This window comes from Eumetopias jubatus, unplaced genomic scaffold (assembly GCF_037043125.1).
Source record: "Eumetopias jubatus isolate StellerSeaLion01/CBP00866 unplaced genomic scaffold, mEumJub1_p1.0 scaffold_9, whole genome shotgun sequence".
NCBI classification, from domain to species: domain Eukaryota; kingdom Metazoa; phylum Chordata; class Mammalia; order Carnivora; family Otariidae; genus Eumetopias; species Eumetopias jubatus.
This window is the reverse complement of record NW_028274815.1, coordinates 54,331,481-54,346,062: the sequence shown is the minus strand read 5'-3', so window position 1 is coordinate 54,346,062 and position 14,582 is coordinate 54,331,481. Positions and strand designations below refer to the sequence as shown.

Here is a 14,582-nt window from a genome sequence, read left to right as displayed (position 1 = left end):
TCTTTGGAGTTTGTAGGACCATCTCTTTGTTTCCCATTTTAAAATTTCATGACATTGTGCCTAGGCCCAGAGTAATTTTATATACTATGCTAGGTACTCAGTAATCCTTTCAGACAGAACGCTACTTTTGGTTCATTACTTCTGATTCATTTTTAATGACTTCATTCCCTCCATTTTCTCTCTGGAAATACTAGCATTCAGGTGTATATAAAACAGGTGTATATGCATCTCTAAATTTAAACTTCCAAGAGTTCTCATATATTACTCAAGTTTTGTTTATAAAGGATTCAGTATATTATATCCCTGAGAATGACAGATTTTTGTCTTACTTGTGGAGGTAGAAAAATGGAAATATGCTTATCTTTACTTAGTCCCCCTCCCCCTACCCCGACCCTCAGCCCCCAATCTATGCCTCCTGTTTCCCAGCCTACAGACTCTACACTTCACCCTCTCCAATCTCCCACTATAGGGCAGGAGAGTCTGAAGAGTAGGAAAGGAGATCAATCTAGTGTGCTAAATACTTCTTAAACAGACTAAGCAATTCTGTTTTTAGCCTCGCCTTCATCCCCACTTTTACTTGTGCCCCCAATTTCTGAGCCTTTCAGGGATTCTGCATTATAAATGCTTCTCAGCTTTCCAAGTTGACAGCTTAGAATTCATTTTTTTCTCTTGTTAAAAGTCAGCTTACTTACTTATAAAGCTGTTGAATCTAGTTGTTATCCTCCCTCTTTGTCCTGTGGGTTCATAAACCTTTACTTTTTAATTTCACTGGAGTTTGGAGAGCAAGCAAAAATAAATACAGTTCACCTTTGAACAGCACAGGGCTCAGGGATACCAACCCCCCCACTACGCAGTCAAAAATCCATGTGTAACATCTGACTCTCCCAAAACTTGTAACTACTAATAGGACACTGTTAACTGAAAGCCTTGCCATTAACATAAACAAAACATTTTGTATGTTATATGTATTACATACTGTATTACAATCAAGTAAGCTAGAGAAAACATTAAAATCGTAAGAGAAAAAAACACGTACAATACTTTATCGAAAAAACCTACACATTAAGTAGGCAAGTGAAGATCAAACCCGTGTTGTTCAAGGGTCAATTGTACATGTGTTCAGGTCCCAAGTTTAATCCTGTCACTAATCATTTCTATTTTCTCTGTGTATGTGAACTATTCTGAAAATGTTAGAGGAGGCAAACAAGCATGTCATCTCTTAAAGTAACTTCCCATCTCTTTCACTGCTATAGCTTGAGAAATCAGAATAAAAGGGACTCAATGAAGCCCAAGTTATGGGCTTGATAGATGTGAAGTTGGTTTAGACACAAAAATTTTGCTACATTCCTGAACTTTGCTCCTCAAAAACACAAAAGCAATTTATCACAAATACTGGAAATGAACTCAAATCATAAGCTTATGTCTTCAGTGTACATAGCATCATTTCTATACCTAAAGAAATACCTTAAAAATTCTTAAGATTTGACAGATGTATTTTAATTTCCTTCCACTGACAAGTGATTTATATGCAACTTTAATTTATATTTTATATTTACTAAATATAAATGGGGACTTCATCTCTATACATCTCTTCCACATCACTCTGGGCAAGTTTTCCATTTTTATTTTGTTCCCTCACGGCTTAGGATTTCTTCTTTCCTTCTTTTAAAAACTGGCTACTATCTGTGCTGCCACTACCAGCCTGGTTTCCTGTCACACTCCATCTGACGCTAGTCCACGGAGTATTTCTGTGATCTTTGCCGATGAAGAGACGGACAGATGACAGACCCCTGTAGCAAGTACCACCTTGCAAAAGTTCAAAGTCTCAAAATCTCAGGCTTTTTTTTCTAATTAAATTCAATTAATTAACATACATTATTAGTTTCAGAGGTACCAGACAGTGATTCATCTCAATATAACACCCAATGCTCATTACATCACATGCCCTCCTTAATGTCCATCATCCAGTTACCCCATCCCCCCATCTCATCCCCTCCTGTTTGTTTCCTATGATTCAGTTTCTTATGGTTTATCTCCCTCTCTGATCTTTTTTTCTTCCCCCTCCCTTCCCCTATCTATGCTACTGTTTCTTAAATTCCACATCTGAGTGAGATCATATAATTGTCTTTCTCTGACTTATCTGGCTTACCATAATACCCTCTCGTTCCATCCACGTCGTTGCAAATACCAAGATTTATATTTTTTTGTTGGCTGAGTAGTATTGCATTGTATATATATAAAACACATCTTTATCTGTTCATCTGTCGATGGACATCTGGGCTCTTTCCATAGTTTGGCTATTGTGGACACTGCTGCTATCAAGACTGGGGTACAGGTGTCCCTTCGGATCACCACATTTGTATCTTTGGGGTAAATACCCAGTAGTGCAATTGCTGAATCGTAGGGTAGTTCTATTTTCAGCTTTTTGAGGAACCTCCATACTGCCTTCCAGAGTGGTTGCACCAGCTTGCATTCCCACCAACAGTTTAAAAGGATTCTCCTTTCTCAGCATCCTCACCAACATCTATAGATTTCTGACTTACTAATTTTAGCCATTCTGACCAGTGTGAGGTGGTATCTAATTGTGGTTTTGATTTGTATTTCCCTGATGCCCAGTGATGTTGAGCATTTTTTGTGTCTGTTGGCCATTTCTGTATCTTCTTTGGAGAAATGTCTGTTCATGTCTTCTGCCCATTTGATTGGATTATTTGTTCTTTGGGTGTTGAGTTTGATAAGTTCTTTATAGATTTTGGATACTAGCCCTTTATCTGGTAAGACATTTGCAAATATCTTCTCCCATTCTGTTGGTTGTCTTTTGGTTTTGTTGACTGTTTCCTTCGCTGTGCAAAAGATTTTTATCTTGATGAAGTCCCAATAGTTCATTTTTGCCCTTGGAGATGTGTCTAGCAAGAAGATGGTGCTGCCAAGGTAAAAGAGATCGCTGCCTGTGTTCTCAAGGATTTTGTTGCATTCCTGTCTCACATTTAGGTCTTTCATCCATTTTGAGTCTATTTTTGTGTATGGTGTAAGGAAATGGTCCAGTTTCATTCTTCTGCATATGGCTGTCCCATTTTCCCAACACCATTTGTTGAAGAGACTGTCTTTCTTCCACTGGATGTTCTTTCCTGCTTTATCAAAGATTAGTTGACCATAGAGTTGAGGGACAATTTCTGAGTTCTCTATCTACTGATCTATGTGTCTGTTTTTGTGCCAGCACCATACTGTCTTTATGATTACAGCTTTGTAATAGAGCTTTAAGTCCAGAATTGTGATGCCACCAGCTTTGGTGTTCTTTTTCAACTTTCCTTTGGCTGTTTGGGGTCTTTTGTGGTTCCATACAAATCTTAAGATTATTTGTTCCAGCTCTGTGAAAAAAGTTGATGGTATTTTGATAGGGATTGCACTGAATGTATAGATTCCTTTAGGGAGCATAGACATTTTAACAATTTGTCCTTCTAATCCATGAGCATGGAACATTTTTCCAATGCTTTGTGTCTTCCTCACTTTCTTTCCTGACTGTTCTATAGTTAGTCCTGAGTACAAATCCTTTGCCTCTTTGGTTAGATTTACTCCTAGATATCTTATGGTTTTGGTGTAATTGTAAATGGAATCAACTCCCTAATTTCTCTAATTGTCTCATTGTTAGTGTAGAGAAATGCACCTGATTTCTGTGCATTGATTTTATATCCTGCCACTTTGCTGAATTTCTATATGAGTTATAGCGATTTGGAGGTGGAGTCTTTTGGGTTTTACACATAGAGTATCACGTCATCTGTAAAGAGTGAGAGTGTTGTTCTTGGCCAATTCGGATGCCTGTTCTTTCTTTTTGTTGTCTGATTGCTGAGGCTAGGACTTCTAGTACTGTGTTGAACAACAGCGGTGAGAGTCGGCATCCCTGTTGTGTTCCTGACCTTAGGGGAAAAGCTCTGTTTTTCCCCACTGAGAATGATACTTGCAGTGGGCTTTTCATATATGGGTTTTATGATACTGAGGTATGTTCCCTCTATCCCTACACTGTGAAGAGTTTTAATTGAGAAAGGATACTGGGGTTGCCTGGATGGCTCAGTTGTTAAGCATCTGCCTTCAGCTCAGGTCATGATCCCAGGGTCCTGGGATTGAGCCCCACATCGGGCTCCCTGCTCAGTGGGAAGCTTGCTTCTCCCTCTCCCACTCCCCCTGCTTGTGTTCCCTCTCTCGCTCTGTCAAATACATAAAATCTTTAAAAAAAAAAAAGGATACTGTACTTTGTCAAATGCTTTTTCTGCATCTATTGAGAGAATCATATGGTTCTTGTCCTTTCTTTTATTAATGTAGTGTATCATGATTGATCTGCAGATGCTGAACCACCCTTGCAGCCCAGGAATAAATCCCACTTGACTGTGGTGAACAGTCTTTTAATGTACTGTTGGATCCTATTGGCTAGTATCTTGGTGAGAATTTTTGCATCCAATTTCATCAGAGATATTGGTCTGTAATTCTCCTTTTTGATGGGGTCTTTGGTTTTGGGATCAAGGTAATGCTGACCTCATAAAGTCTGGAAGTTTTCCTTCCATTTCTATTTTTTGAAACAGCTTCAGAGGAATAGGTATTAATTCTTCTTTAAGAATTCTTCTTTAAATGTTTGGCAGAATTCCCCTGGGAAGCTGTCTGGCCCTGGACTCTTGTTTGTTGGGAGATTTTTGATTACTGCTTCAATTTCCTTGCTGGTTATGTGTCTGTTCAGGTTTTCTATTTCTTCCTGTTTCAGTTTTGGTAGTTTATACATCTCTAGGAATGCATCCATTCTTCCCGACTGCCTAATTTGTTGGCATATAGTTGCTTTTTTTTTTTTTAAAGATTTTACTTATTTGAGAGAGAAAGACACAGTGAGAGAGGGAACACAAGCAGGGGGAGTGGGAGAGGGAGAAGCAGGCATATAGTTGCTCTTAATATGTTCTTATATAATTGTATTTTTGGTGTTGGTTGTGATCTCTTTCATTCATGATTTTATTTGGGTCCTTTCTCTTTTCTTTTTGGAAGTCTGGTCAGGGGTTTATCAGTCTTACTAATTCTTTCAAAAAAACAGCTCCTAGTTTTGTTGATCTATTCTGTTCTTTTGGTTTCTATTTCATTGATTTCTGCACTAATCTTTATTAATTCTCTTCTCTTGCTGGGTTTAGGCTTTATTTGCTGTTCTTTCTCCAGCCCTTTAGGTTAGTAAGGTTAGCTTTTGTATTTGAAACCTTTCTTCTTTCTTGAGAGGCTTTTATTGCTATATACTTCCCTGTTAGGACCACCTTTGCTGCATCCCAAAGGTTTTGAACAGTTGTGTTTTTGTTTTCATTTGTTTCCATGAATTTTTAAAATTCTTTAATTTCCTGGTTGACCCATTCATTTTTTAGTAGGATGCTCTTTATCCTCCATGTATTTGAGTTCTTTCCAAATGTCCTCTTGTGACTGAGTTCAAGTTTCAAAGCATTGTGCTCTGAAAACATGCAGGGAATGATCCCAGTCTTTTGGTACTGGTTGAGACCTGATTTGTGACCCAGCATGTGATCTATTCTGGAGAATGTTCCATGGGCACTAGAGAAGAATGTGTATTCTGTTGCTAGGATGGAATACTGTGAATGTATCTGTGAAGTCCATCTGGTCCTGTGTGTCATTCAAAGCCCTTGTTTCCTTGTTGATCTTCTGCTTAGATGATCTGTCCATTGCAGTGTGTGGGGTGTTAAAGTCCCCTACTATTACTGTGTTATTATCAGTGTATTTCTTTAATTTTGTTAATTGGCTTATGTAATTGACTGCTCCCATGTTAGGGCCATAAATATTTATAATTGTTAGATCTTCTTGTTGGATAGACCCTTTAATTATGATACAGTATCGTTCTTGATCTCTTATTCCAGTCTTTGGTTTGAAATCAAATGTGTGATACAAGGATTGCTACCCCAAGCTTTCTTCTGATGTCCATTAGCATGATAAATGGTTTTCCACCCCTCACTTTCAATCTGGAGGTGTCTTTGGGTCTAAAATGAGTCTCTTGCAGACAGCATATTGATGGGTCTTGCGTTTTTATCCAATGTGATACCGTGTGTCCTCTGATTGCAGCATTTAGCCACAATTCAGAGTAACTATTGAAAGATGTGAATTTAGTGCCATTGCATTATCTGTAAAGTCACTGTTTCTGTACATTGTCTCTGTTCCTTTCTGGTCTTTGTTACTTTTGGGCTTTCTCTTTGCTTAAAGGATCCCCTTTAATATTTCCTGCAGGGCTGGTTTAGTGATCACAAATTCTTTTAGTTTCTGTTTGTCCTGGATGCTTTTTCTCTCTCCTTCTATCCTGAATGACATCCTAGCTGGACAAAGTATTCTTTGCTGCATATTTTTCTCATTAAGTACCCTGAATATATCATGCCAGTTCTTTCTGGCCTGCCAGGTCTCTGTGGACAGGTGTGCTGCCAATCTAATATAAGTTACCTTACCAAAACCTTGTAGGTTACGGACCTCTTGTCCTCAGCTTTCAGGGTTTTTATCTTTGTCTCTGAGATTTGCAAGTTTCACTATTGTATGTCTGGCTGATGACCTATTTTTATTGATTTTGAGGAGGGTTCTCTGTGCCTCCTGGACTTGAATGCCTGTTTCTTTCCCCAGATTAGAGAAGTTCTCAGCTATAATTTGCACCAATATATCTTCGGCCCCCACCCCACCTCTCTCTTTTTCCTGTTCTTCTGGGATCCCAAATATTCTATTTTTTCACTTTATGGTATCACTTCTCTCTCGAATTCTCCTCTCATGATCCAGTAGTTATTTATCTCTTTTTCTCAGCTTCATTATTCTCCATTTTGTCTTCTATATCACTAATTCTCTCTCTGCCTCATTTAGCCTAGCAGTTAGAGCCTCCATTTTTTATTTCATCTCATTAATAGCCTTTTTTATTTTGACTTGATTAGATTTTAGTTCTTTTATTTCAGAAAGTGATTCTCTAATGTCTTCTAGGCTTTTTTCAAGCCCAGCTAGTATCTATATTTATAATCGTTATTCTGCACTCTAGTTCCGACATTTCTTATATCCATTAGGTCCCTGGCAGTCAGTACAGCCTCCTGTTCTCTTTTTTGAGGTGAGTTTTTCCGTCTTGTCATTCTTGCAGAAAGTGGTCACTTTTCTATCTGTAGTATTGCAGCAATTCTTTTCCTACATCTCCAGCTGAGTTTGCAGGTGTTTTGAATGATTTGATAGTATCTAGCTGAATTCCTGGGGCCAGACAAAACTAAGGTCTCCTACTTCTCCACCATCTAAACTCCTCCCCCTCCTATTCAAGCTTAACTCTCTTCCAAAAAGACCCAGTCTTTTCTTTAAAGTACCACCCTACTTTTTCAAACAACATGCAGACAGCATTCCCTTGAGATGAAGGAAGATACTTAAAGGATAATATGAACTTCTACTTAAATGCCAAAGTAGCAACTTTAGTCCTTCCATGACACATAACCACAGTCATTTGTTTTTCCTTCTGTGGTCTAAATAAGAAAAGAAAAGAAAGGGAGGAGGGAAATCTTCCTATTAGAAGCATCCAATCATAACTGAAAAATTTCAAAACCTTTTTCTTTGTTATTTTTGCTTCTCCTGGATTCTCTAGCATCTCTAGCTTGCAGTTAAAACTTATAATACATCAAAATGCTAGTATCTTTGCTTTAGGGGCAAAGTAGTGAAAGATGATGAGTGGCTGTGTTGCTGTTTGGAAGCAGTGACTGAGGCAAAACTCTGGATGTACTGAAGAAAGGCAATAAACTAGAAGGTAAACTGTGGCCCCAGTTTCCACCTCGAGTTAGTTTTCTTAGGGCTCCCCAAAACCGCAGTCCTTGCACCTGTGGGGCCCTTACCCTATCACCCAAAGAACCAACCATCAACTGACTGGGAGGGGGGAGGGGAGGAATCACCGTTTACACTGCCTCACTAATGAGTTTAAGATGCATGCAGATTCCATCTCTGTTGTCCTCATGAAGCCAACCTTCTGGATGCCTGGCTGAAACTCATGAACACATACCTTCCACAAGCGTTTTCAAACATTTATTTTTAAATAAACCTTAAGAATACACCCTGTTTGTAATTTGGGGGACTATCAACAGTAGGTAAAAGTTATTAATACCATTCTTGTGGTGTATTATCAAGTAATCATCGAGAATAGGAATTCCTGAGAATAATAATTGTTAGTTATTAATAATCACAAGGAACATTTAAAAACTTTGAGGGCCATAAGGCAAAATCAAATATATAAATTTCTAGTGCAAAAAAATGTATATGGAATTCTCTAGTAAGTAGTTTTGTAAACGTTTTTAAAACCTAACTGTTGGAAGAACCAGCTCTTTTGTACTTACAGCACAGAATTCTTCAAAGGATATTCTTCCATCTCCATCCTTATCTGCATTTATTATGGTTTTGTCTACAATTTGCTGTAACTGTGTATCTTTCAGATTGTTCCCCACCATCATCTTCAGCACCTGGAAGAGTTCGCCATTGGAAATATAGCCATCTTTATCCATGTCATAGATACGGAAAGCAACTAAAAAAGAGAGTAAGGAAAACCAATGACAATTATAAGGCAACCACAAGTAAATACTTGAAATGAGGAAGAAAAAATAAGCTATCAAATATCTAAAGTTAGAACTATGATCATCATCATAGTTCCCACATTTGATCTTGCCTCTAGGAGCAGTTAAAACACAGTTCGGTAAGAATATGGGCTTTGGAGTCAAGAGTGCTTGGCCAATTAATGTACCTAAGGTTTAAGTTATTTAACCTTGCTAAGCTTCAGTTTCTACACGTAAAATTGGGACTAATAACAGTTCCACCCTCCCAGGTTCTTTAGAGTACTTTATGATGACAAATAATACATGTGAATTGTTTAGAATAGTGTCTGAAACATGGCAAAAGCTCAATAAATGATAGCAACTGCTATTACTATTATTCTCATTTATATTAAGTGTTCATTTACAAAGGATGTCTGCATATATCCTGTGCCTCAGAGAACTGTTACTGAATAAAATCTCTCTCTAGTTAGAAGAGCTGAATACCTTAAAAAGGTATCAGATGTTCACTGTGATAGAGGCTGTCTACATAAACCAAAATAGTGGACATCTGGCTAAATAGGTGTATAAACTGAGTTTACCTAATCACAGAACATTTCTTCACACTTTCATGAAAATATCTCTTACCCAAGACACGTAGTTTTTACATAGCTGTTTTCAGTACAAGGAAATTGTTTTGTTTCTAGTCAACTAAAAAGCAACCATGACACATTGTTTTTAAAAAATACTAGTTGTAAATGTCCTAAAAGGACTTTCTCCAGAATATAAAATTGCTGTTATATATATTAAGGATCTAGAATATTCTTTTCGAATATCTTAAAAGGAGATTATAATGTAGTATAGGGTAGTAGTGGCATAAGAGGGAGAATGAACTCATTAAAGAAAAATACTTACACCTCAACTTCTGTTCCTTATCTCCTTTGACACTGAACTGAGAGACTCCCTCAATGAATTCTGAATAAGAGAAAATGTTTACAAATCAGAAGTTTCTATTTTTTAGATAGAAAAATACATACCCCCCAACACAAAGTCACATATCCACAAAAGGATGTTTCCTTGCTGCAAAAGAAAATATTACTAAGCAGTGTTTTAAACTGGAGATGCCAAATTTGATATATATATATTTTTTAACTCTGAACTTGGGAGTTCTCTAAGGTCAAACCAATTTGAACAAAATTTATTATGTAATACTCAGCTTACCACTAAGAGACACACTTCTTTAAGCTATCTAATTCTTTCTTTTTGGAATGTAACTAAAAGGGGGGCTCTTAAAAAAAAAAAAATCAAGCGTCATGTCAGGCTCTCTGCTCAGTGGGGAGTCTCCTCTCCTCTGTGCTCTCTCTCAAGCAAATAAATAAAATCTTTAAAAAAATAAAAAAAATCATGGACCTGGCTGGCTCAGTAGGTAGCACATGTGACTTTGGTCTCAAGGTTAAGTTTGAGCCCCCACACTGGGCGTAGAGATTACTTAAAAACAAAATTTTTAAAAAAGAAAAGTATCGGGGCAACTGGGTGGCTCAGTTGTTAAGTGTCTGCCTTGGGCTCAGGTCATGTTCCCAGGGTCCTGGGATCGAGCCCCGCATCGGGCTCCTGTTTCTCCCTCTCCCACTCCCCCTGCTTGTATTCCCTCTCTAGCTGTGTCTCTCTCTGTCAAATAAATAAAAATCTTTTTAAAAAATAAAGTATTATAAAAAAATTGTGTTGGGCGCCTGGGTGGTTCAGATGGTTAAGTGTCTGCCTTCGGCTCAGGTCATGATCCCAGAGTCCTGGGATCGAGTCCCGCGTCGGGCTCCCTGCTCCTTGGGAGCCTGCTTCTCCCTCTGCCTGCCTCTCTCTCTCTTTCATGAAAAAATAAATAAAATCTTAAAAAAAAAAAAAAGATTGTGTTGTTTGGATTTTAAAATTTTAAGTAATCTCTACACCCAACATGGGGCTTGAACTCATGACACCAAGACCAAGAGTCTCATGCTCTTCTGACTGAGCCAGCCAAGTGCCCTGATTATACACTTTTTTGCCAGAACAAAAATAATTTTGAATTTTTGGTTCCAAAATTCAGACCCATTTAAATAAAGTCTTGTGAAAATGATTTTTCTTCACTGCTAAACACTAAGTCATAAATTTAGCTTTAGGTCCCCCTTCGTTTAAAATTCAGTTCCTGGAACGAAAATAACAAAATCTGATGATGACAAATCATAGAATCAAATATAAAATTTTGTACCATGGTAATATTAGCAAAAGCACTATCATTTTACATAAAAACCTAGATTAAAATAATCCTTTGTACAATGCTCACATCCTTATTATTACACCTTAATTTATACTGGTTAGTGTAAGTCTCATTCTTTAAAAAAAAGTTTCTAAAAATGCAGTTGTGGGGTGCCTACGTGGCTCAGTCAGTTAAGCATCTGCCTTCGGCTCAGGTCATGATCTCAGAGTCCTGGGATCGAGCCCTATGTCGGACTCCCAGCTCAGTGGGGAGCCTGCTTCTCCCTCCCCCTCAGCCACTCCCCCTGCTTGTGCTCTCTGTCAAATAAATAAAATCTTTAAAAAAATGAAACCGTAAAAGATCTTAGTTCATTAAGATTCATATACCACAGATTTTGAGAATTTAACAATTATATGATCACCAATAGATTAGTCATAGATTACATAACTTGTTAAATTAAAAAAACTACTTTCTTACCTTTAAAGTCTACTTCTCCATTCCCATCTGTGTCAAATATATCTATTACTCGCTGTACTAAAGGATTCTGTTGTAACTCAGGCAGAGACATGAACTCTTCCACACTCAAAGAGCCCGAATTGTCCAAGTCGAGCTTCTTAAATCTCTTTCCTAGCCTTTTAATTTCATCAGCATCAACTAAAAGCAAACCAAAAGAGGTAGCAAGATTTACAAATGATTTTACGAAAATAGGGGAAAAAATCCAGCAGTTAATCAACAGTTTAATTTCTAGTTTAATTAAAAGTTACATAATACTACTGGTTAATTCCTTATAACAGAGAAAGTCATAATATTTTTATTTGGTTACCTTTTTGTTTGCCTGCCCCTGCCATAACATAAAACTGACTGTATACTGCACCAAGATATTACAGGATTACAATGGTAAGCCGATCACGGAAGTCAGGTGATTCTACTAGGCAGGCTAAATCTCTATTCTGTACACCAAAGCATCTTTTCACTTACCTTTTTAAAGTTTATTTCTAATAGTTCATGGTTTTAACATGGTTCAAAATTCAAGACCTCCCTCCTATCCCACCCTGTAGACATCCAATTCCCCTCCCAAGAGATAATGTTGCCAGTTTCTTGAATACTTCTTAGCAAGTATGAGCAAATCAAACACAAGCCTTTACATTTTTTAACCAAAAGAACCACAGCTAACAAAATTCACTTTTCAGTGCTTTAAAGAAAAACAAGAAGTGTTTGCATTAGTTTGTAATTACTCTATAAAAGTTCAGTATCAGGTCTCCTAGCAGCATATACATTCTTGAAAAAGATAATTTTCTTCTAAATTACATTACTGTTTTCATTCCTTTAAGAAATCAGACTAATTCATACAAATAATTTTAATCATTGATAGCAGAAATACAAATATATTAAAAACCATAACTTCCTAAAAGAAAATCTTTTTAAAAAAATTAAGTCAAATATTATGCAGCCCAAGAGTATACATGTATTATAGCCCACAATATTAGAGACTGAGACTGCAAACTGTTGTTGAAAATTCAAATATATGGCATTCTCATTAAAAGAACTTAAAAGTTAATATTTTTAAATATAAAAATATTATCTTAAGATGGAGTAAAAACTGTAACAAGTACAGACTATATACAACTACCATCTGCTGCTCTGATATGTAGTAGTTCATATGCAATTGGTAAAGGGAGTCGTGTCAATCAGAGCACAGAAATGTCGCTGGTGCAGACGGACTTTTCCTAGTATGTTATGGAGGAAGGGAAAAGGACCAAGTTTTCTCAAAATAAAGACCAAGTCTTGATAAAATAAAATCTTAAGGAAAAAAGATGAAAACAAATGCCTTTAGAGACATCAACAGCAAGTTTAGTGGTTCAAAAACTTCAAGGTTTCCAACACTGATAGCTGGTGGAAAGTACTGGTAACATATGAACAGCTGCAAAAGTATTTCCTCCTCTCTCCACCTCCGCCTCTCCCCACCATGGAGCCTCAAAACACAATTAACAAAGGTGACTATACCCTGGCTCATTATTTAATTTTTACAAAATTAGTTTCTGCTGAAGCAGATGTCCTCAAGGACCTTGAGGGAAATCCAAAATAGGAAGCACGAGTCCTAGTTTAAGGCTAATGAATTGCTATGGTGCTTAATACAAATGCCAGAGGTTATTTGTGCTAAAATTTTTTTAAGATTTTATTTATTCATTTGAGACACAGAGAGAGAGAGAGAGAGAGAGAGAGAGAGAGAGAGCACGAGCAGGGGGAGAGGCAGAGGGAGAAGGAGGAGAGGGAGGAGAAGCAGGCTCCCAGCTGAGTCAGGAGCCCGATGCAGGGCTCTATCCCAGGACCCCGGGATCATGACCTGAGCCGAAGGCAGACACTTCACCATCTGAGCCACCTAGGCACCCCTGTGCTAAAATTTTTAAGATCCTAATAGTTTTTCTAAGTACTCTGTTAACAAAGCTGCAAAGTGGCCTATCCAATCCATACGTTCCCCAGACATGTGATTTTTGCAACATCTGAGGTTTGCAAGAATACGTAACATTTTACTATAACAGAAATGCCTTTCTTAATTTAATGATTCATCTAAACACTGCTTCCAACAGCAAAATACACACCTCATAAACACATCAACTGCAAAGAGCCTTTTAATCCCTCTATTAAAGAGTATTCCTTCTTTAATGAACAGATGTTAAAAGCAAACTGTTCAAGTAAACCTTATTTTCTAATTTTCTGTGATGAAACTGGACACCCTTACTCTTGGAGGAAAAAAAAAATGTAAGTCCCTAAAATGCTTTTATTTACATGTCTCCCATGCAACCTCAGACCAGAGACCACAACTCTTCATTGTTCTTCTGTACACTGCATATAAAAGGTGCTCAATAAATGTTTTAAATGAGTATTCTAAGAATTTCAGCTTTAAAACTTACTGATCAAAATGCCATCAGAATTTAGAGTAAAATTACTAATCTAATCAGACACCAATTAGCAAACCTTTCAGAAGTTTCTCCCAAGTTCACAGATTTTGCTGAAAACTACTCTCCCCTCTCTACATACCAAGGATGAGTTAACTACTTTTTTCTAGTAATCTTCAGTTTTGCCTTAGTTTACAACCACAAACCAGAAAAGGTGATGAGGAAATTGAACATAACAGATCACTAAAGTACATACATCACAAGTGGAAAAGGAAAGGCATGTGTCCACCAGCTCTAGAGTGTATCATTAATTGGAAAGAGCAAAGGCCAAAATGTAGCATACTTACACTTAGATTCCGTTTACTAAGGCTGGGACATAAGTAACAGTTTATCAAGTCACATTTTTCTGAAACTGAGGTGAAGATTATTGTTTAAATTGCCTAGAAAACCCCACTAATCCAGAAGACAGCATTCCAGTCTTGACAAATGAATAACAAACATTAAGAATAATAAAGATAAATCATAAACCATCAAATAAATAGACTTAACACTGCCAACAATAATCTTTCTAAAAGGCACATTCAGCAAATCACTAGGCTCTTGGGCTTACAAATTTGTAGTGGCTTCCTAATACAATCAGGATAAAAAATCTAGAGCCCTTGACAATATTTAGCCTCAATTTAAATTTCCATCCTTCTCTTTCCCCATTATCTTTACCTTAGCTACCATGCTCTCGGCACAGTTGTTCAGATAGCGTAAAATTCGTGCCTCCATTTCCTTATATACCCTCTACTGGAGTGTCCTTCCCTGAACTCTCCATTTAGGAGACCCCTATCAATTTTTCTGATTAAAAAAGGGGGGGATACTAACTGTAATCCTGTAGTTATTAAGTATCATTAATTCATTCTTTTGCAAAAGTCC

The 14,582-nt window shown here is 37.3% G+C and overlaps 1 protein-coding gene across 1 annotated transcript in view; it reads right to left on the bottom strand.

Annotated features, from left to right (window-relative positions):
• The window catches only part of PPP3R1 (protein phosphatase 3 regulatory subunit B, alpha), a 71,922-nt gene that overhangs the window by 4,890 nt on the left and 52,450 nt on the right, over positions 1 to 14,582 (bottom strand). Inside the window, exons 3-5 of the mRNA XM_028116247.2 lie at positions 11,242 to 11,418; positions 9,453 to 9,512; positions 8,349 to 8,533 (exon numbers count right to left, since the gene is read on the bottom strand). Of these exons, the coding sequence (XP_027972048.1) occupies positions 8,349 to 8,533; positions 9,453 to 9,512; positions 11,242 to 11,418 (422 nt within the window). The remainder of the gene's footprint in view (positions 1 to 8,348; positions 8,534 to 9,452; positions 9,513 to 11,241; positions 11,419 to 14,582) is intronic.